Consider the following 24,270-nt stretch of genomic DNA (forward strand, 5'->3'; position numbering starts at 1 on the left):
GTATTTTATCTTTTAATTCTAAAAACTTGCAGACACAAGGGGTGGAGTAGTGGGAGACAATCATAATTGAGAAACCGTAGTTGCACAGATGGTGCTTTTCCTTTTTCTTCCTTTTGTAAGTCTTTTCTCAAAATTAATTATTAGAGAAAGATTAGTGGCTGTAAGCATTCCTTATGCCACAACAGAAAGTAATTCATCATCATGAATATTAAAAGGAATGAATATTAAAAGCATTGCAAACATGCCAAGGTATTCCATGTGAAGATTTAGCAAATCACATCACAGCCTGTCTAATGAATATTGTTGAGAAAAGTGCTTAAACCGACTTCTTTGTTCTTGGTATTACGCATGGTACTAATTTGAAAAAATACTTTAAGAACAGAAGAATGAGAAGGCAGAGGTGGAGAGAGAAGAATTGGGTGTAAAGTGGGACCTACCATTGTTGCCGAAGTCCAGCGAGTACTTGACCACGTGGTAGTTATTCCACACGTACAGCAGGTTGTCTCTCGGGTTGTAATCCACTGCGGCGATGTACTGGTAGGAATTGGGGAATGGTATGTTAACCGTCATCTCCTTGCTCTTATCAGTGTTGTACATGTAGTCGATTTTGTTTCCAGTCCCTTCATTGTCGTCATCTTCGTAGACCGTTTTGACCACGTACAGGACTCCGCAGATCATGAACGCATTGGAGGCGGAGCGTTTGTCATACGTTGAGTCCCAGGAACCTTCGATACGCAGGGTGTAGGGGTTGAGCTGGCTCACCACGATTCGCCCGTTGTTCTGCTCTGTTGCATAGATCACCCACAGCCCGTTCTCGTCCACCGCTAGGTCAATGTCCGACTTTCCCCCCCAGCGATATGGTGAGGTGTCATGGTAGTTGGCATTGGCAATGATGGCCTCACCACTCTTGATGCGAGTGCGCAGGTCAAACTTTACAATGTTGCGCGTGCGCTCCTTGTTGAAGAACAGAGCACCGTCATAGACTACAAAACCAGTCCCGTCCACACGGTGTGGGAGTTTGTAGGTGGTGGTGGGACGTCCTGCTATGAAGTCCTCCTTTGACGAGTACTCTGTCAGTGTGTCAGTGCGGTATGGGGTCCAGGGCATGTAGTAGATCTTGTCTGAGGCCTGCAGTGGGTCTTTGCACCACGCACCGGACTGGTGATCTGACTCGAAGAGATGTTCACTCTGGTACACTCCTCGCAGAATGCCAGGGCAGAGAAATACTGAGGAAAGAATGATAGCAATTTGAACTCTGTAAAATGTCAACTATTCCAGTTTTTATGACAGTGTTTGTGAAATGTTTGGCTCTTTTCTTAAATGTTAAATAGCGCTGTAACTCAACCTTAACCACAACTGACTGACGATGACATGATAGACTGTGTTGTGATTTGATTTTTGTATAGTCACTGTCATTCCAAGAACAGCAACAGCATGTCTCCTATTCAACAGATAATACCCTGCTCTCACAACTACAAGAAAAGGAGAAAATAGCACATTTTGTTCTACCACCAGCCCTCCCAACCCCCACCCCCTTTCCCGCTATTCCCACTTCTTCCTCCCTCCCCGGCTCCTCATTAGTCTCATAGCTCTTTCTTCCTTTCCCTCCCTTTCTATCTTTGTCATGAACGACCAACTGTAGAGCAGAACACGTCTTTTATCGCCTGCTGTTTCTTCAATTGTTACAATAATTCATTCCCCACTCTGTGCTTGGTATTCCCATCTTTGAATTCTGGGGTCATGTTTTATGAGTGATGTGGGAGATGTGGGAGATGTAGTAAATTCTGGGAAGCCAGTGCGACCGGAGTCTTAGGGACCTTTGTAATTTAACTGGAATGTTGTCACATACACATACATGGCAGATACTCTCACAGACGGGCCAGATGTGCACTGTGGTTTTCCCATTCTTCCAAATAACAATCTCAGATCCCACAGAAAGGGCCGGGAATATTGATTGAATTTCCATTGGCTATTCAAAGCACTGGCACAATTTTCATATCACGGGGAAGCATTTGAAATATTAAATGTCAATGTAATTTTCTGTATATTTCTGTAGAGTTTGCTAAGTGACATTCTACGTGCTAGCATGAAATAATATGGGTCTAGAGAGTGTCTAATGAGAACCAGTGTTTCTGAATTGCCTCTATACACTGAGATCAAGCTGTCTTAAAATAGCAGCAGTGACTTTGAAAGAGATGTCGCTCTGCCGTTAGCTACAAAACGTTTCAGGCGCCGACATCAAAAAGTGACACCCAACCCCTCATTTTGAGTATGAGTGCATGTGTGAATGTGGGAGTGCTTGCTTTACAGACTTACCTTTTTGTTCAACTTCTGCATGAGCCATAGGGAAAAGAGTTGAAGAAAAGAGAAAGTGGGAGGGAAATAGGGGACAGAGACAAGAGACAAAAATAGATTAATGATGCAATAATAAGGAAATCATGATAATACAATCTCAGATCTTCATAATCATTCTCATATTTCATCCTAACCTTGTGAGAGTGCCAGGATGCTCTCCATGTGTGATTGGTAATAACATTACGTAAGCGTCTGAAGAGACCACACTGCAATGGGGAAGCTGTCTGACAGTAATGCATCTTGCATATGCCTCACACACACACACCAATATGGGGAAACAGACACACATGCCATGAAGGCACAGAGAGAGGAAGAGGGATATGACGGAGCCAAACTCACACAGATTCATACATGGTACTTAATGCAGGACAAAATACAGGGAAGCAAAACGACCTGAGATAATAAGCTCTTTAATGTATGCTTATAGCAACAGAACAATGAAACCCAGAACATTGATTTGATAACTGGGTTTGCATTTCAGTGGACCTGCCAAAACTGCCACATTAAAAGGCTTTCTGACGCACAGTAACGCTTATTTGTATGTCACCTACTCTGTGCCACTCTGTGTTTGAGTGTACAATCATCTGTGTGGGGATATGTGAGTATACTGAATGCAGCGGTTTGCTTCTATCCATACACCAATTCCCTGTCTATTATTTTCAAACCGTTATCCTTAGAGCTTCAAACGGAGGATGGTTCATTTCGCCCCGCAATGAAATGTGCACACTTGCTCGAAGCCTCTTACACATATGAATTCCATTCCACCTTGCTCCCAGGGGGACTGAGTGGAATGTGAACATGGCAGAAACCTAATCCTGCAGGCAGTGCCCTTGTGTCTTTCGAGACTTTAGAGACCTGCCGAATGGAACTGGTCCCAGGAGAGGCGAGGAGAGGAGAGGAGAGGAGAGGAGAGGAGCATAGTCTTCAAAGGAAAAAAAAACATTTGGAAGGACTTCCGGATGGGACATGTTTATATATAGCACAAATGCACAACATATTGCACTGCACATGCATAAATTATTTAACGCTTTACAGCCAAAACTCATCACCAACCAAAAGACATACACAAACATACAGGACACATACACTTACACACTTACACACTTACACACACACACACACACACACACACACACACACACACACACACACACACACACACACACACACACACACACACACACACACACACACACACACACACAAGCTACCATTAAATCCTAGACTCATGAAAAATGCATGATAACTGGTGTGGCTTAGCACAACTCCCGATAAATAAGCAATCTCAGGAAGGAGATCGTGTTAAACCTAAAACAAGTGTGAGTATATGTGTCTGTGTGAGTGCGTTTGTGTGAGTCTGTGCCATTACTAGTGGAGATATAAAAAGGTTCACCACAAGGAAGTGGTTTTCTTGTGAGGAAAAACTGTGAAAGAAAGCAGATAGTGTGTCTGTGCTGAATAGGATGTGTGCGATGGAACGACAGATATTGATGTACCAAACGCACACACATACTGTATTTAAACAACACAAAGAGACACTGTGTGGTTGCACCAATGGGGATTAATGACACAGAACAACAAGGCCTTCGCATCACCTGAGTGTCTTCTACAACCTCCCAGACTCAAAGGAAAACACGCAGAGTTCAAGGTTGACAGCGACTAATAGATTTCAAATGAAAAAGTGTGGCGACAACAAGTACAGCAAATGGCACACAAAATGTCAAACAAATGTCATTCAATTTATATCGCCGCTTGTTGTTTCACCAGATTAGTGGACGCCCCCGTCTGTGACCTCGGTGCAAGATTTTTTTTTTGAGGCATCTCTAGTTTTAATGTCCATGACAAGGGTAAGAAATGAAAGTTTTTCACAAATCGCAGTCATTCATCTTTCAGTGAGCAGGCTTTTACAGAGTGAATGTAGTGTAGGTGGGTGAGGCATTTGTTGAAAGGCTTTTTCAAGGTTAGCTCAAGCGTGCGAGGTGTAAAAGATCAGAGGTGTTTTGCTAATTTAGCCTAGAGAGTGCGCAAGACTGCACAACATGTCCTTGTTTCCCAGAAAACATAAATACCAGAGCATCATTTCTCAATGTATCTCTTAGTGTAATTCATAATTGAATTCTGCGGAGGTGAGGCATGTTATCTATTCAGTATCTTTGACTGATCGCTTGTAAAACCACTAAGACTGCACAATTGAATAGTGAGCTTCAAAATAATTATGTTGAATTCATTTCCAGTAAAGCTTTGAATGATTATTAGAAAAACAATAGCAGCACAACAACACTTACATAAATGCTTTGTTAGTGAAAGTGTGTCGCCTGTTTAGTTTCAGTTTTATAAATACAAAAATGAATATTCATCAACGTATTAGTATCTTCTATTTTTTTTGTAACTTTAATCAAATGAATCGCTCTGTGCCGTGGATACCTTCTCTTGCTTTTTTTTTCAAGCTCTCTCTTTCCATTTCTATTTCTCATACACACACTCGCACAGAAGCAGTGTTAACCTGACTGTGGTACGGTGTAAAGATAATTAGCATTTTTATTGAAAGCATACGGTTTATTAAAGTGGTATTCGTCTAGGAGGAAAGAGTGTGTGCTCATGAGTGTGTGGACTCATGAGTGTGTGTAATATGTGCGTTGGTGTGCGTGTTCCTGCAGACGAGTGGCGACAGCAGCCTCACCACTACTATCTCTGATCTCCAATCAGCTCAGCCGGCTAAAGCCCAAGGTCATTTGTGGACACGGACAGTTTTCTTCTTCCTCTCTCCATTATTCTCATCGTTTACTCTGTCCTCTCATCCTCACCTGCTGGCATTCTCCATCATCCTTTCACGCTGTGCTTTTCTCCTCGTTCATTCTCTGTGTATTGTCCTCTGTATTGTCCTCTGTATTTCCACCACTTCCCGCAACCCTAACCCTGTCCACCTCACCGCTGTGTCTTTTTATCAGTTAATTCATTCATTCTGTTCCTCGTCTGCTGGCCTCGTCTAACCTATTTCCCTCTATCTCTGTTTCAGCTGTCGCTCCCGCTCTCTCGTACGCTCGCTCACCCTCCGTCTCGTTGGTTCCTTTCCATCTTTCCCTCGCTCTCCCTGGGAAACGCACAATTGCCCGTGTACGCCGAACACACACGCAAACAAGGACACATACAGTATAATGTACATTCACATACGTTGAGACATGCACACACACATGGACATAACGTAGGGCAATCATATTAATGACAACACACACACACACACACACACACACAGATCTTCTCATGTTATCATGATGAAGTTATTCCAAGGGTCCAATCTGACAGAAGTCTTTAATTGGCCAGACAAGAAGGTGATTTTATCTTTTAATTAGCTCTCCTACTGAACCACGTCTATTGTCTAAAATAGACTGCATGGGTATTGCATAACATATCACTGGCTTTTCTGATTAATACACTAAATGTGGTAGTAGGCTAATTGCTTCATAATAACAGTTGGAGAGCCAGGGTCTGCTGCGTGGAGATGAGGACATGGATAGACAAAATCCCAGGCGTTCCAGGCTTTTTTTGAATATTTTTATAGTGACAATGACATGAGACGATCCAAATCATTTTCACCAATTGTGTATTTGTAGAGATTTCATGTATCCATGTGTGAGAGCTGGCTTGAGAAAGTACTCTGTACAGTAGTGTGTTAATGTATGGATATTTATAGTCCGCCTGCAGTGCAATGAGCAAGTATACACAGGTGGCTAATTACTGCCAAAGCTAGCTGGCTAGTTTGGCACACGACCGCCACATACTCATACCACTGAGAGCCAGAGAGAGAAAAGCCAGAGAGCACTTGATTTTAGCTTTGGAAAGGAGCCAGAATCCTGCAGTGCGGGGAGGAGAGATGAAGAGCTTGGTAGGTAGAGCAAGCCAAAAATCCTCAAGAAAAAAATCAAGGAGGAGAGGTGGAGGGGCAACATTTCCCAGAAAGCGGAACCGTACATAATTTAATTACCTGTTTTACAACCCACTTTGAGATTTGTGTACAATATCTATGCGGTGGGAAACATAACCGCTCTACTTCAACGCCAGTGCTGGGGAAAAGTTCCTCTACAGCATGAGGTGGTGTCTCTTTGAAGCTCAGCTCACTTTCTTTCGGTGCAATCAGTTTCTGATTAGCAACACCCGGCCTCAGGGGTGATGGCTCTGGGTCAGGTGTTTGCACTCAACAGGCAGCACTAGCAGTGTGTTTAATGTCAAGGGACGCCGCGTCGCCGACTTGAGTTATGGCTGTCCCGTCGATGTTGCATCCATTTGAGTGCGCTAATGCCAACCCTGCCTTCTAATGTAAATATGATGATTTGTTAAAGTTGTTGACTGTTTAAGGGATGCGACAGTTTGAGTACACTCTCATATATTTCAGAAAACAAACCTCGTTTATTGATCCGTCGTGATTTATGGCAACATTTTGGAGATATATCACCGCTTAATGTCTTACAAAATGTATCTTTCACAACAACGCAGCTGACAGCATTGATTTTGCTATGTCACGCACGCCAGCTTGATCGCAGACGAGAGCTCAAGCATCTGCGACCTGAATATCAGCGAGCAAAGTATCTCAGTTCTAACGTTCGGACACGATGACGCCCCTTCAAAGAAAATTGATTCCATAAATATTTTAAGGATACAATGAGAGGGCTCTGTGAGGGGTCAGGGAACAAAAAAGCATAATGTATTCTCGGACATAAGAATGTGAAGTGTAAAGTCATGGTATCCAAGCACTAGTTCACCTTTTCGTACATCATATTTTACTCTTTTTTGCTAAACACACCCACAGGAGCCAGGTAGTGTATCAGAGCGCTACCTGATCCAGCCGGAACACTTAGTCAGTACACGAAAACTGCTAATGTACTGTTAAAGGCTCTCTCTATCTCTCTCTCTCTCTCTCTCTACAATGCTCAATCTTTCTCCCTCTCTATCCTTTCCTCCAATGCTCTATCTCTCCCTTTGTCCCTCCCTCTGTTAGCTGAGCTCTCTAATGACTTTGGTTTCAGATGCTGTCTATTTTTGCTGGGGGAAACGTTACCCTGACGGACTCATTGTTTATCAGATCAGCATGCAACTCATCTTCCTTTGCACTCAGTTGTTCATAAGATACTGTTCTTTCCAGTGATTAATCTATGACATACGGTTGCGCTGTGTTTTCAAGCTGGCATTCAGTTAAAACAAGGATGAAGACAGAATGTGCAGACAAGTTCTAAATGAATGGAGGAAACAAGAGTTAAAACACACACTGACACACACCCTGTTTTGATGCTTGTGATGTGTGTGGCGTGCAAGTGTGTGCGCGCACTCAGAGGGGCATTAAGCAGGTATCAGGTTGTGTTTCCATCTGCTCCAGAGAGGGCTCTGATAGTCCTATTATTTAATCTGTTGGTCATTCTAGATGCCAGGCAAGAGCCGTTTAGCCAGACATAATTGAATGCTTCAGTGTGGGAGATCACCTTGGCCGTCTATATGGACCGTGGTGCCAAGGCTGTACACTCAGACAATGGGAGGCAAAGATTCAAGATAAGTATCTGTGATTTCTGAAACACTTTAGAAGGAATTATGCTGAAAAAACTACAGTTCAAAACGTTTGTTCCAAGCTGTCACACACATCTGTTATTGAAGGAAGACAGAAACAAAGTTGAATATTTGGAATCAAAACTTTCCTTTTACACATAATTATGCTTGAGGAGAAACTTACTAAGTGGTTTATATATTTTTGAAGAACTGACAATAACTTGAAACAGGGCAGTTTAACCATTCAAAGATTTCACTTTACATTTCTTGAAAGGCTCAGTCCACTTGTCCAACAATCTTTTTTTTTTTAAGCAAAAGTAAGATTGACACTAAATTGATTTTTGGATATCGACTTTTCTTCTGTATTTGAAATCCAACTCTGTATGTTGATGACCTAAACTGCAGATACAGTATGTTTGTAATGAACAAAGAATGTCACCAATAAGAGCTTCACTTCTATACAGAAATAGAAACAAATCCACACCCACGCTGCCTCTTGTACCATGTTTCCATGAGCGTTCCAAAGAACGCCATGTACAATGTAATAGCAAAAGTAGTATTTGGTTCAACAATGTTTAACAACAACAGATTACTGAGCTGAAAGTACATTTGGATTCTTCCACTGAAGCACAGCAGGTCTATTATTGAATCGAGGAAGTTAGTTGTTGTTTATGTCCTACTACATTCTGTGTCAATCCTTTTGTTAGTAATATGTCCTCTTTCATTGCATTTTAAATTAAAACATTTTTTGGGCATAAAGCATTATTCATTTTTGTTTTGGCAAAAATATAACTGCTGTGTGAAAAAACTAATTCAAAATGCCTTTTGTGAGAGAAAAGTAGTGAGAGCAACGACAGGGGAATCACACAGAAGTCGCATTTTGGGTTTGCCTTTGGACAAATCTTCTAAGCTGGAATACAGTTTTAAAACATCAACAACAAATGTATGTCTTTACTCCAAAAAGACCCTGAACCCTTGTGCATGTTTTATTCAATGAGCTGTAACCTACATTTTAGGGGAAAACTTTACCAGTAAAAGAAAACAAAAAATAAACGTTCACAGTTGTTGGTATATTCAGCGACCCTGTCCCAGGAATGTTTCACTCCAGTGAATACGACCTCTCAGTCTGTTATCACATGGTCAGAGGTCAAATCACCATCTGCCATCACTGGAGCTGATCTTCCTTTCTCTTCCTTCCTTTCTTGGATTTTCCAAGGGGAGAAGTGTGATCATAGTTCCCCATATAAAGTGTCTGTGGTTTTTATGAATGATTGTAAAACACTGCAGTCTTCACAATCCAACTTTTAGGAAATGGCAAACACATGTTGAGATGACATCATTTAAAGAACTCTACTAACGCACGTGTGTCATTACAGAGATAAGAGGCCAAAACATCTTCAAATCATTTTACAAAAAGGGTACTTACTGTATGGGACACACTCATATTGGACTTCCAAATATTTGTATGTGCCAGGGCAGGGATCAGGGAAAACGTCTGGCCCAGCCACCACCGCACACTGGGTACGGTTGTTGCATCTAGAAAAAAAAGACGGAAAGGTTAGTTCAGATGCACAGAGATATTCTCACAAACCCTCAATAACAGATCTGTCTTTTGAATTCCAAAGCACTCTTCAATACAGACAGATTATATATATTGAGATGTATTTGTATCCTCTCATAGTTCACTACATTCACCCTGTCACTGAAGGGTCGTGAGTTTAAGGACCCTGTAGATTGAAAAGAGGGCAGACAATTGTGTCCTTACTTGTACACCTGGAGTGGACATTACACTAATGGAATCATTGAGTACACTCATACACAAGGTGGTGCAATGTGGCGACTGAAGAGCTGTTGCACAAGGACACTTCTAGTGTGTGTGTGTGTGTGTGTGTGTGTGTGTGTGTGTGTGTGTGTGTGTGTGTGTGTGTGTGTGTGTGTGTGTGTGTGTGTGTGTGTGTGTGTGGTGTGTGTGTGTGTGTGTGTGTGTGTTGTGTGTGTGTGTGGGTGTGTGTGTGTGTGTGTGTGTGTGTGTGTGTGCGTGTGTGTGCGTGTGTGTGTGTGTGTGTGTGTGTGTGTGGGTGCTTGTGCAGCACTAGAACAATAACCTATAGCTTTAAGAGTATTTTGCCCCAGACTCCAGATAATTAACTTTAATTATCAGGGGGGCCCTCTCCTCTGACTCAGAAAAAGTAAGTATTCCTCACTCTTATTAAAACTGGCTATGTGAGACAGCACACTGTATTTATTATGCACCTGTGAGTGTTGTGTTTTCATGCATGCAGGCGGCTATAAAAATGCAATCTTGATATTTATGTTCAAGTGTTTGTAACTAAACATGTTAAGGCCAAGCCTTACAACCAAAGATGATTTGTTGAGGCTTGGTTGGATTCGACATATTATCATGATAGATTGAAGAAATAACATAAAATGTAACCTCATACTGAAGATACACTTCATCGAAACGGTGCATTCTGGTTTCAATACATTATTGTAATAAGGTGAAATGAAGAATATAGCGTCTTTGAGACTAGGGACAGAAACCCATGAGGAAAAGGCCTATTTTTGAAAGTCAGATTTCTCTTCTCATCTAAATATTTTCTTTCAATTAGTACAACTGTTCTGTCTCTCCCTCTTCCCCTCTCTGCACACCTGTCAAACAGGCGACATTCACATTAAAAAAAGATTCAGATTCTCCCATTGAGATATTTTTAATGAGCATGCCAAACCCCTCAAGTCTCTTTTCTTACAGTATCATTCAACAATTTGCATAATGAAATATGCATGAGAGCTAATTTAATTCTTGGTTCAATATTCACTTATAACACGGAGAATCAATGTACGCAACACCCCCACTTACTGAGACGTATAATTATGTGTATTGCTGACCAGTGGGACTATGTTCAGGTCTGGGGTTATTGAAGTTTAAAAGGTTTTAAAACTGTATGTGTCTGTCATATTCTAATACCAATACCCGCCAGTCTTCACTCCTCTCCCTCCCTTTTTTTCTCTCGCCTCTGTGCTTTTTAATTTCTTGCCCCGGTGCCTTCATCATCGGTCACCTGTCATCAGTGCAAGTTGTGGACTCGGGGGGACAAACTTTGTCTGCAACACCGACCAATGGACACGACTTCATGGCCCACAGTGGTGAATCAGAGTGCAAATGCTATTTTAGTGCTATTGTATGGCCTCACATATTCGCTTTTGCAACAAAAAAAAAACTTTAGTTATGATGTCATCCCAATGGGAGATAAAAACAAGTGATTAGAGCTCAAACGTTACTCAAAAAGTGCTGCCATGGGCATAATTATTTCTCACACAAGTTAAAGGGTAAGAATCCTGAACTCTTTTGGGCTTAAAACATGGCTCATCTTTAAAAAAAAGAAAAGAAAAAAGGATTGAATCCGGCACAAAACGATGCTAGTGAACTGGCCAGTGAAACCACACAACATTAGAAAGTTATTGCATAAGGCAAGAGAAAGCAGAATTAAGTAAAAAATAATGCATCAAAAAAAGCTCCGAAGCAGAGAACCGGCCTCGTATAAGGAAGAAAAGTTGCAAATGTGTAATTTGAGGTTTTCTGTAACTGTGGGTATGTGTTTTCTACTTCATGTCCCAGCAAAAAACAAGTTATTTCTTAGGGACTTTCACGACTGAGTCATAAAGTACTGAAGGTTATTGACTGTTTTCTTAGATAGAAGGTAAAGCAAAGATTTGACATCATCTCTTGCACGCTCTACCTCTCCGCCATCACTACCTCTTTATCTATTTTAGTCTGCACTACTTTTCTTTTTCTTCACCCCACACTTTCTAAGCCAAGATAATAAACCAATTTCTTCCTCAGCTTTCGTCTTCATCCTTCCCGCCAAGAAATGATTCCTCTCCGTTGCTCCTTCTTTGTCTCTCATTCCTACTGTCTGTTTTCCCCCCTGTCTGTTTATCTGTCTTAAACCCACTTAGCTGCAGTTTCCCAAGTCACACCCAGATATATGTGGTAGGCCTTTTATTGCTTGCTTCTTTCTCCGTCTGTCCTCTCTCCCTTCTTAATATCTTTCTCATTCCTGCCTCCCTCAGGGCGTCATCTCCAGCCTCCCTCTGTTTCTCCCCAGATCCCTCCATCCTTAAGCCTGTGCTGACGTCACCATTCTGTCTGAGCCACTAGTCTGAGTCGGATCCAAAAAATACTCCCTTATGTCCCCAGTACCGCCATCTCCTTCGTATTTTTCTCTCTCTCTGTTATACTAATTTCCTCTCTGCCAATGTGTTTAGCTGTCTGGCAAAACAAAAAAACATCAGCAAAAATTCACAATCCACGTCTTCTCTGCAGTTCGACAAATGATGAATAGATGCGGAACATGCACATAACCCCCTACACGCACCTTTGCAACCCTTTTTAGGTTTTTTTAAACATAGAAAAAGCTGTATATTATTTCCTGTGTGGTTTTCTTAGTGTTGGCAGAAAAAGCTATTTTTTTAAATTAGCATGACCACATCAAAACAAAGCAGTGGCCTGGATACCGCCTTGCTTGCTGGCTTTCTTCCCTGCAACGTGCAACACACACACAGACACACAAACAAACTATTCTCTAACAAAGCCGAGCGGTGGCAGGCAGGGAAAGAGAGAAAGCTGCGATGCTGCAGTGGGTGCTGCTGTTGTTATTTTCTCTGATGTTTTTCACTTTGTTTGGCAGACCTCCCTTCACTCCGTCTCTGCCTCTATCCCTCATATAAACATAACTGACTGTCTGATGATTTGATGAGGCTGGCGCTGGCTGATGCAGTGTGTGTGGGTTTGTGTGCGCATATGTGCTAGCACATGCATGTGTCTGCCAGAAAGATGTAAGATAGAATAAATATTTGCGAGTGAGTGTGTGTGTTTCCGGCTGCATGTGTGTATGTGCTCCAGTGCAGATGTGTTGAAGAACTATATAATTACAGAGCAAGTGAAAGCTGAGAACTAATCCTCATGAGTTGAAAGAGGTGTCTGAGATTGAGTGACGCACAAAGCCTCAGCACAGTCTTCTGTAATCATCATCTGAATAGAATCAAAGCTCCGCAACACCGTCTGAGTCAGAGTAACATGCTTAAAACATATAGTATTTCTGGAATGGTATCTGAATATCAAATAATATCGTGGCGCTGTTGATATGTTAGCAGAATCAGGTTTTTGCATTTATTTTCATAGGCATATTGTTCGACTGTCAAGTCTCATCATATTCATTATTATAATCCTCACTGACAAGCTGGAGGCACTTTATTTTGTATTCTATATATTGCTAGTAATTTCATGCATTTAAATATCCCCGTTTGTTGTGTGCTGTCTGAAAAATCCTAACATATTTATGTAGATATAGCTTATTGTTTACTGTGCGCTATACTTTTCCTTTCACCATTTTATTTGTATGTTATAATTCTAAGTGTAAAGTGCGTACTAGTGTATATATAATGCCATCATAATGTTGCTCATTTCAAATGAGCCTTTTGCTGAAATATTCCACATTGCAATACATTTTTTAAATGCGAGTGTGACAGTACAGTGTTGTGACTATATTGTCTATTGGTAGTAGAATGTGTAAATGTGGGTATTTTGGATGCAAACAAGATATTCTTTTCAATTTCGTTCTTTTTAAAGTTTCAACATCTTGAAAAAAACAACAATATTTAATCCCTGAACGGCTTTGCAACTCGTTTAACTTCCTGCATTACTGATTGTCTCTTGGCCCTCTCTTTCAAACCAGCAAGAACATAGATGCCTTCAAATAGTGTGAAATCTCTTTCAAAGTTGAAGATCCCTCTGAGAGTTGTGCAGTGTGCAAAACATACAGTGTTAACTGATGAAGTGTATAATTTGATCATTTTATTTAGCTTGGGTTGTTGCAGGAAACAGATTGGAAAACTATTTTTGTTGTTGCTGTTGACAGTTGACAGTTGAACTATATGAACACAGAATAAGGCAGATAATGGGAGAAATGGTTTAACACAGTTGGACTTTATCATTGGATATTAAAATGATTTGATGTATAAATATACATAGGGATATTCCGGCCTGGTCTCAAATATCTTGAAAAGTCTCTGAGTCATGTGTTTCATCAAGCATGGGTAAACTTTCTGCTTCACGATACAATCATAAAAGCCTGCCCACAGCGTCATTATTGTGAAGGGGGCTGCTTCTGCACTAGCGGCAAAATATTACAAGTAAATACCAGATATTATGTTTTATATTACATGCATGCGTTTTGCCTTTTGACCACGCAATCATCAATCATATTTAAAACAGCTAGCATGAATCATACATTTCCCTTACTGTTTATCGTTATTCTATGTCGCTGCCGTTTGACAGGAAGTTATTCAACATTTGGTTCCACAAACAATCAGATTACCCTTTTGTCATTTGACGAGAGTTATACTAGATGATAACATTATAAATTGCACTGTGCTAGCAGTCCAAATGATCCATAGAAAAAAACAATACAATATTCCGTAAAGAAGAAAAAAAAATCACATGATGTGCTGATTATTAAGCGTGTAACACATTCTGAAAAGAAATACAATTCAAATCCCCAAACTGGGAACAATTAAGCGGAGAGAATGAGCCGTTGGAAAAGCATAAAACAAAAGACAGTTTGTGAAAATAATCCAAGGAAGGGGGAGAGATGATTTCACCGGGCTCTTTATGTCCTGCGGGAGTTCAGGAAACCCATTTGACAGCAGACAGAGCATAGTTACTGTATCTCGCTACAGGATAGAAAGCTGTTAGGCCGGCCATACACACACACACACACACACACACACACACACACACACACACACACACACACACACACACACACACACACACACACACACACACACACACACACACACACACACACACACACACACACACACACCACATATGAGATTCCGCTGCTACTGGCCTCGTTTCTGCTTTATTAGCTCCCTGATGTGGTTATATACACACATATACAGTAGGGCTACTTGGGGATGGACACATGGAGTGATGGAAACCGTGGACGGATGCAGAGGAACTGGGATGTAATAAGTAATGGAAGAGTGATGCAGGGATTGTGATTGACAGAGGTAAAGCAAAAGGAAGGAGAAAACATGTCTGTGTGTGTTTGTGTAGGAAGGTCTGTGTATATGTCTACCAGCGGGTATAGAGAAGCAGACGTATCACATTCTGTGCCAGCACCACCACACCAGGCTTACTAAGAAATGACAGATCTATCTCCCTTGTTCTATTTCTCCCACACACATACACACCAGCAACACACATACACACCAGCAACACACATATACATACATACACAACAACACTAACGCACTCCTCTGCGGTCCCTGAATACGTTTCTGTCAGCTCTCGAGCAGCCTGTCAGACAAGCCACAGGTAAAATAATGTTGTTTTCCCTACTGGGAAAAAGCTTTGAAATGTGTTACATTATTAATATTTGGCTGGAGGATGTCATTGTCTCCTATTTTTCTCCCATCCTGTCCAAACATGTCAAGTGTCATTTTTTGACATACAACATGTAGATATATATAGTGCATGTACTTAAAGTATGCTAAAACTATCTGCACCTCCCTGCGTACTTGTATTCTCATGCTAGGTGAGCATGATTGTCAAATTATAAATATGAAGTGGACAGAAACTGTGACACATGGTTCAGCCTTTAAGGTTCATCGTAGAGGACAGTGAATCATATTTAAAAATATATACAGGACACTATCTTTTAGGTTACTGAACTGTTTAACAAGTAATAAGTGATTATTTGTTAACATAATATGTCCTATCATCAACAGAGGTACACAAATAATGCACACATTATGGCCTCTTTCTTGCAGGCAGGCTCACGGCCAAGTACAGTTTTTTAAGCTCCGCCATCTCTACTCTCCTCTCCTCCCCTCCCCTCTTCCACTGGTAACCATGGCAACTTCCACGTCGTCCGATTCCAGGACACACTAAAGAGTCTTCCTCCTGATTCCACCTAGCAACATTCCTGTGCTGACATCCCTGTGTTACTCTCTGCTTTACATATGTGTGTGTGTGTGTGTGTATTGCTCTACGTGATACCTTATTCTCCACAGTTTAATCCAAGATCCCACCTGCCTGAGCAAACTCTAAATCCTCCTAAAGGCTAAAAGACGAGTAGCATTTCAGACAGCTGGGCTGTCGCTCTTGGTTGGTGAAACGCAGAGAAGCATGTAAGACAACATCGATGCCAAGACGACGAGCCACGCCAGACCGAGACACTGTCTTGTAGGATTTAGTCAGCCTCACCTCATGATGCACAAAAAAATGCATGCTGTTGCGTATATGCGTTTTAGGCTGGGGCAGGAGGGCTAGTCCGTGTGTCCTGGTTTAGTTTTGCACTTCAATGTCAAAGTAGCAAGTCTGTCAGGGAGCCAGTCACTGTCTTCATGTCACGCTGTCTGAGGCATGGATTCCCATGCTAGTTTCTGGATGTGTCAGACTTTGTGTGTGTATGTAGGGGAGAGAGAAAAGAGATTGTGTGTGTGTGTGCGTGTGCGTGTGCGTGTGTGCGTGTGCGTGTGTGTGTGTGTGTGTGTGTGTGTGTGTGGTGTATAGAACATTCTCAGGCAGCCATGTAGCTTAGGTGCTCGGTGAAGCATGATAACTAAGGTTAGCAGAGCTGTGGCGACAGGAGAAAAGGGTCAGACAGTGTAGACTCTGACGTGTAGAAATACAGAGTTTTTGGGAGAGCAGCACAGCTGTCAGTCAGGGTGAATATATATTTGTGTGTGAATGTGTAAGGGACAATAATATTATATAATGATATGCTTACAATGGAACAATTGTGTTCATTGCTGTCACCTATCTGAAGGCGAATTTGTGTAGGTGTGTTTCCGGACTGACTGTGTGCCAGAATCTGTCCATCTTTAAGTGTATCTCCACTTCTAAGTGTTATCTAGATATGTGTGTGTGTGTTTGTGTGTGTGTTCATATGCATGTATGTGTGTGGGCCCTAATTACCGCACTGAGCAAGGGTGACAGTTGGGCCCCTAGGGTGCTGTAGGGCATCTCCTGTAACTGTGGTGACTATATGAGGGTGGCTGGCAGCATGCATGCACACACACACTAACTCAAGTAGGACATTTCCAGATATGACCTCATTCGGTGGGAAGCAGGGTAGTTAATGGAGAGAAGAAAAGACGAGAGAACAGACTGAAACTGAAAAAATATGAGGAAGATATAATACCAATATATAAGTGTACATATCCTGGTGAGTCCACCTCTTTAAGGCATCACACACATGCACACACTCACACATATACACACACACTAGTCACAGCCTCAATTGCCTCAGTGCAACATTTCCATTTAGCAGATAATATTGTTTTTGTTCTTAGAGTCACTGGGCTGGAATAATGATCAAAGATGTAAGATGGATGTTTGGGTGTAGCACATTCATTTATCTGTGTGTCTGTCATCATCTGTTCCTCCTTTCCCTCCTTCATCTGTGTTTACAGAGATAGATTAGACTCAAATGGAGAAGACAGATGAAGTGCAGGTATGCCTGATTAAAAAAAAAGAAAAAGAGGCAGACTGTATGACATAGTTCACTGGTTACGAAGTCTTGGACTGCAGCACATGGCTAGCACTAGATTGCACTCCGTGATTCAAGTGGTTTCCTATAATTCAGAGAGTCAAAGGGAAAATAACTTCAGAGGTTCCTTTACAGTCTCCTGCGTGAAAGGTTCAAACGTACGGGTGCAGGCTCTCTACCACACACACACACACACACACACACACACACACACACACACACACACACACACACACACACACACACTTATACACACAAATGGTTCACACACTGGCACACTAGCCTAGTGCTTTGAAGGCTGAGACTCTGTTCCAAAGAGACAGGCTGCCAGAAGAAGTTGACCGAGCTAAGGAACTGATGAGCAACTCTCTCAATTTCTCTCCGAGTGTGTGTCTATGCATGTGTGCAAGTGTATGAGCATGCATGCATGATCAACTACGCCTGTTTATGAATCCATGCATGTGTAATCGTTGATGTGCACCTTGGTAACCTGGGGCCGCTAAAGGCTTGGGTTTAAGAGATGGATGTCTCTGTGTCCTGGCTCTAATGCAGTTTCTCCTAATGGTGCTAATATATAGAACACATAGTGTAAAATACAGGCAGCAAGCTGCACCCAATAAGCCCATGCATTTCAGCCTCTACCACACCTTTCCCCCTGAGAGGGGAAAAGAAAAAAAGTGAATTGAAAAACAGGAAAGGGCGATGAAAACTAAAACAGATGGTGAGGAAGAAAAGAAAGTGACAAAGAATGTGAGAAGTAGGGGGTGAGAAGCAATTTGAGGAATGAGAAAACAGGAGAAAAAACTGGAGTGACGAAAATTGAGATGCCAAGAGAGTCATAGATTGGAAACTAAACATGGTGTCATTTAACACTTCCAAAAGCAAAGGAGAGAAATAAAGTGAGAAGGGGGAATGACTCCCCTACTTTGTGTTTTGTGTGGTTTCCCCCTTGTATTGAGGAACTACTTCAAGAGAGATGGGAAGAAAGGCAAAAGGGGGAGTAATAGACATAGAGAAAGGGACAAGGGCTAACAAGGGGACAAGATGGGAGGGGCATTTTCTACCATTGTAGACTATTTGATAGAGGACGCAAAACAGAGTTTGTGTGGACTGTCTACACATTCTTCAATGTCCACACTTCCAGCCTCAAGTGGCAGAATGCGCGTGTGAGATGGAGAGAGGGAACGAGAGAGTGCGCTGAAAGGTATTCGGTCCATGAAGCACTCAAGTATCAGTAAGGGACAAGGAGTGCATTGTGAAGCATCTCCGTAGGAGCCATCAAGTCACTTTTATGTCAATAGATGGCTCTAACTTGCAGGCATTCCACCATGTTGGCTCTCAGCTCTGTTCCTGTGCAGAATTGAACAACCCGAACCTTCCAATGCTTCTGTTACCCTGAGATAACGCTCCCCCGTGACACTTTAATGTATACTCAACCCGACCACAACATCCACGATGTAGCCAGCTTGGCTTCTTTAAAACAGAAAAAATCAATGTGATCCCAAACTTTTAACGAAAACACATATAGTGCATTAGAGGCGACTCAAGCCAATGCATTGAGCCTAACAAAACAAAAGATTAGAGTAATGTATGCATGATCATTTTACATTCAATAAAGGCAGGAAACTACCTTAAAACTAAATTGCTCAGAAGCCATTTTGAAAGAGAGGCATTTCAGTTCGAAACACAATAAAACAGAGTGAGTCATTGAACTGAGGCCAGTATATCGCTAAAACAGATTAGGCGTAACTTTCATGGCCACAGCTTTGTTTCCCCTTCAACCCAGTGTATCCCAATGGGGAGATAATCTGGGAAATGCAGCGATATCAGGTCCTCTCCAGGTTGCCTGAGAAGCCTTGTGAGACCCTCTGGAGATATGAGGCTTTGATATCAAGACCAATTATGTGGTATGGACACACACACACACACACACACACACACACACACACACACACACACACACACACACACACACACACACACACACACACACACACAGGCCTTGGAGAGTGGTAGAGAGGAAAACAGAGAGAGAATGTGATACTGAGGAAACACTGGGCAGGCGGAACATGCTCTGATTTTATCAGCCAGTTGAGCTGGACTTGAAAACCAGAGACGATACAGACATAGAGGGAATGAGAGAGTGGAAACCAGACAGGCTGAAACAGACTGAAGAAGAGGGGGTGTGAGTATGGGAAAGAGCTAAGAAAACTCACAGTCGAACACCCAAACCAACTGCAATGTGTGGAAAAACCCCGATACAGCCTTCAACTCGACCATACAATATGCAACACACTGCATGAGCGTATCTTTACTTTACTGTATGCATCGATACACAAAAAGGCTCATTCACAGCTATTTGCAACAAACACATACTGACAATATGTGATAAACAGTTGTTTCCGGTCTGAGTCACCTCCATAGAGGATCCCTCAAGATTACGTTTGGCCTCTGGCTCTGCTAATTGGAGCTTAAAGTCTGGTGTAGCCTCTGGGCAGTGTATGCTGTGTGTGGCACATGCTGTGTGTATCTGCGTGTGTGTGTGTGTGGCTGCGCATGTGTATAAATTATGTATGGCAAGGGCTGTAGGAGAGTGGCCACACAAGCAGCTGCCAGAGCGAGTGGAGAGCCCGAGCCAGGCCAAAGCAATTGCAATCAGAGCAGCGCCACATGACACAGACAGGTGGTTTGATAGAGAGACAGCAGAACGGGCGACAGGGAGGAAGATGACAGCAATATTGAGACAGAAAAAGGATGAGAGAGAAAACAATGGGACAGCAGGAAAGAGCACTCAATGTGATCTGAAAAATTGAGGCACTAATGGTGACATTAATGAATTATTTACAACCAGATATTCTAATTTCACAGAGCATTGCTTTCCCCTCATTGCTATTTTTGTTCTACAATCATTGCCAGATAATGCTCATCATTATACCTGCGTGAAACAAAGAATTAGCCATGCATAATACAGCTCACCATAAGACCACTGCTTCATAATGTATAGCCTGTACCAGTAAAAGTAAGACAAAAACTCTTAATTATCAAGTTATGGACATGAGATTAACTCACTCTTAAACATGGGTTAGGATATAATTGGCTAAAATAGCTATGATACCTTACTCACATCACTTTTTACAGTAAAATGGTGCAACAGTCTGACAGCTGCTTCACTCCCTCAATACATACACATTTTCTTTCTGTTGGTGTAGAACATGTATATTTGTTCTGTATATGTTGTTTGGACATCTAATCTTGTAGCTGTAAGGTGTTGCCACAGTTTGATGAATATAAGAGTAGCATGTGGGTGTCGCTGTGTGGTGGAGCGACAAAGGGAGAGAGGTGGATGAGCAGCTGCTAAAGTGTAGGGGTTTGGAGGAGTAGCGGAATGAACAGTGAAGTGTTTGAAGTGATGCTGTATGTACAATGCAGGTTTTAGTTTGTTTATGCATACATGTTGCAGCTCTTAAGCATTTAAGGATGTGTTTATATTTTCTATTGAATGCAACCTAGGTCTGATCGGTTGAAAAGAGACCATTATTAGAGTAATCCAGAAGAACACACTTTTAAAAACACCATTATTCTATCGTAGAACTTGTCAAATTCAATTATTTGTCTCTAATGTAGTTACACTGTGGTGTTTGATATCATTGTTGGGATATGGCTTTGACTTACATCCGACCATTTATTCTAATAGCTAGAAATAAATGATTGCTAGGCACTATCACCCTGCCTAAATGTAACTCTCATTGGATTATAAACTGCAAATTCTTTACAGCGTTTTCCCTGTCTTCCGTTGCTGTGCTCCTCACCACGCTGTCAGGAGAGGAGCCTATCACACTGGCCAGCTGGAGGAAGTGTCACCTGAGTCATTTCCATTGTGTGATAAGGTTCTACAGTTGTAGGGCATTCTACAGGAACTGCGAGCACCGGGTGGGCTCACAGGTTAAACTGGTTGCCACAGATTTCCCATCACCTCTCTCCTTGTTTCTGTTACTCTAAGTCTGACAGGTGTGATGCACTGTTGTGCTGTTTTTTTTTCGTTGTTGTTGTTTGCTGTCAACTTGGTGAGTGGGTTACGTGTGAGTAATACAGAACTTCACAATTGATACTTTAGCAGGATGAATACTAAATGAACAGTTACACGCCTATAGCTTGGATCTCTGGACTGAGAGGTGTCTCTAGTGCAGTGCAAAACAAGTATAACAATTTAAATACTTTGTGCCAGCCTTGTTCATTTTGCACCAAGGTGCACCATGAGTCAGACGTCATTGACAATACAAAGAATTCATTATTTTAATGTGTTTATCAAATGTTGTTATACAGTTTGCACTATTTCTATTTCAATTGTATTTGTATTTACATGTTTGCACATCTCAAAACATTCTCTTGCACTATTTTATCTGTTGTATTTGTTTCATGTCATATTCATGTTGCACGGTTGGAGGAGCCTGTGATAGATAGATAGATAGATAGATAGATAGATAGATAGATAGATAGATAGATAGATAGATAGATAGATAGATAGATAGATAGATAGATAGATAGGTACTTTATTGATCCAAATTCGGGAAATGTTTGCGTTGCAGCAGCATAAAAAACAAGGCAATATAAGAGAAATTAAGACACAAGAAATAAACAGTCCAAAATATTTCTGAAATATAAATAAAATAGCATTATAAAGTTAAATATATATATATATATACGTGGATGAGGAAAATATAAATGTGGAAATACAACTTTCCAGTAACAAATATAATGCAGTTGTATAATGCATGACTTAAGTTTTTCATTGGCATATCTACACTGTAGCTACTGTGCACATGACGATAAAGCCTTGAATATTGAATCTTGAATCTTCCGGCAACCTTTCTACACAAGAGCTATCTCGAAGCACAAAACACATTGCAGCACTGATTCAAACACACACTGACCTGAGAGACATGATTTTGTATGCATCAGGCAGGTAACAGCGAGTGTTCTCCATCTGGGCGGGGTCCGAGTCGCAGATCTTGTCATCGGTGCGGCCGTAGTTGGCGCTCTCGATCATGATGACGTCAGTGCCGGGGCAGCGCAGCTCGATGGGGTAAGACTCACATGACAGCTCCCTCCGCACCACTGCCATAGGGATAGGGGCACGGCCACCGGCTGGAAACAAAGACACAAACACATACACATTGGTACAAGGTTAATGCCCCTGCTATACTGAAACGTGCTACTAGTTTTTATGCCTGTCTTTGAAATATGTGCACTGGAGGACTAAATTGCACAAGCATAAAATGTGTTCAACTAAGACTGCATTTGTACCCATGTCATATAGACTAATTATCCAGACTATGTGAAAACAATAGCATCACAGAAGATTATTCATAAGGGCATGTCCACTGTCGCGAGTGAACCGACTTGGTAATTATTGTTTTGCAGTTAGCAGTTTTGGACATCACTCTAGATAGAGAATAATTGCATGGAAATGTTAACAGGCATTTAGTGCTGCAGAGATTATTTAAAGATGGCAATGCCTAATTATTCTCAGAAGTTTCAAATTCGCGGCAAACTGTACATCCACTCTTACTGTCCTGAAAGAGGAAACCTGTCATTAATTCCAATGAGATTGAAACCACTGATCTGTCCCGGATCTTTTTTTACTGCCGCTGCTTTGCTTCCTTGCTTGTTTAATGATTAGAACTGGTGAAGACTGTCTTGGATAATGAAACATCTGAACAGACCAAAACGGCAATCAAGCTGCCATCGACTAATTAAGTTTAGATATCTTATATCCTATATGCCTGGCAATCTTCACAAAGGGAGCTTGCAGCAGCCTCTGCACTGCAGTTTTTGCCTGTGGTGCAAAGATGATGGGACATATGCTCTAAATATTCCCATCTGAGACAACACACGCTGTAAGCTAAAACCACATCAAAATTAAGCAGAATTTTTTTTTGCAGCTATACGTCTAGCATGCCTCACCTTGCAGCAGGTGATGCTATCACATCTCAGACCTTATACATGGCCGACCTTTTTGACATTGTCATTGTTAAAAGCATAGTTGAAACAAATGTCCTTAAAGAGGGCTAATTTCCATCAAGTATCCAGTATGCCATGTCCCAACACCTGGAATCTAAACCTACTCCACTGCTAGGAATATAGACATTTTTGATGTTATCAATAACACATAGCCTTTCCTGCTGACTCGTCATATCATTTAATGTGATGTAAAATTGATCTCTTGTGGTCAACCAGTATGTCATTGTATCGCTTTTTGCCATATGTGGTACCTATCTTAGTAAAATAATTGTGTTGACTATTAATCAGTCAATGTAACATAGTTTGCATGACTTATTGTAAGACAACGAATATGTTAAACGATAAAGCTTGGGTTAGTTTATCTTCTTTGAAATCTAACTTAAATTCAGGTATTTTATATTATCCTGCTTACAATTATGTGCATGATGTATATTTGAAATAAAACTCCATTGCCATCCCAAAAACTAAAACTAAAAGTAAAGCATGGTACCCATACTGATTTATTTTCAACCTAATGAAATAAATTAAACACATATGGCTCTTTTGTTAGTTTGTCATGACCAGATTAGATATTTTGATTACAGTAGCATGCTTTGATATTGATGGTTTGGGGCTGGATGTACCCAGGGATATTGGTTGTTGTGGTGCAGCTTGGTTGTTGTTATTCTCTGTTTCTTGAGAGCAGTGAGCCCTGGGAGCATCAGGCATCCTCCCTTGATAGATAGATAGGTTATCAGCTCAGGTGTTTGCTTGTTTTGTTCAGCGTTGCTACTTTCGACCTACTGTTATTGTAAGGTAG

The 24,270-nt window shown here is 41.5% G+C and overlaps 1 protein-coding gene across 1 annotated transcript in view; it reads right to left on the minus strand.

The window, feature by feature from the left end:
• The window catches only part of adgrl3.1 (adhesion G protein-coupled receptor L3.1), a 113,363-nt gene that overhangs the window by 51,619 nt on the left and 37,474 nt on the right, over nucleotides 1-24,270 (minus strand). Inside the window, exons 4-7 of the mRNA XM_034130465.1 lie at nucleotides 22,382-22,595; nucleotides 9,314-9,423; nucleotides 2,317-2,331; nucleotides 438-1,226 (exon numbers count right to left, since the gene is read on the minus strand). Of these exons, the coding sequence (XP_033986356.1) occupies nucleotides 438-1,226; nucleotides 2,317-2,331; nucleotides 9,314-9,423; nucleotides 22,382-22,595 (1,128 nt within the window). The remainder of the gene's footprint in view (nucleotides 1-437; nucleotides 1,227-2,316; nucleotides 2,332-9,313; nucleotides 9,424-22,381; nucleotides 22,596-24,270) is intronic.

This window comes from Trematomus bernacchii, unplaced genomic scaffold (assembly GCF_902827165.1).
Source record: "Trematomus bernacchii unplaced genomic scaffold, fTreBer1.1, whole genome shotgun sequence".
NCBI lineage: Eukaryota > Metazoa > Chordata > Actinopteri > Perciformes > Nototheniidae > Trematomus > Trematomus bernacchii.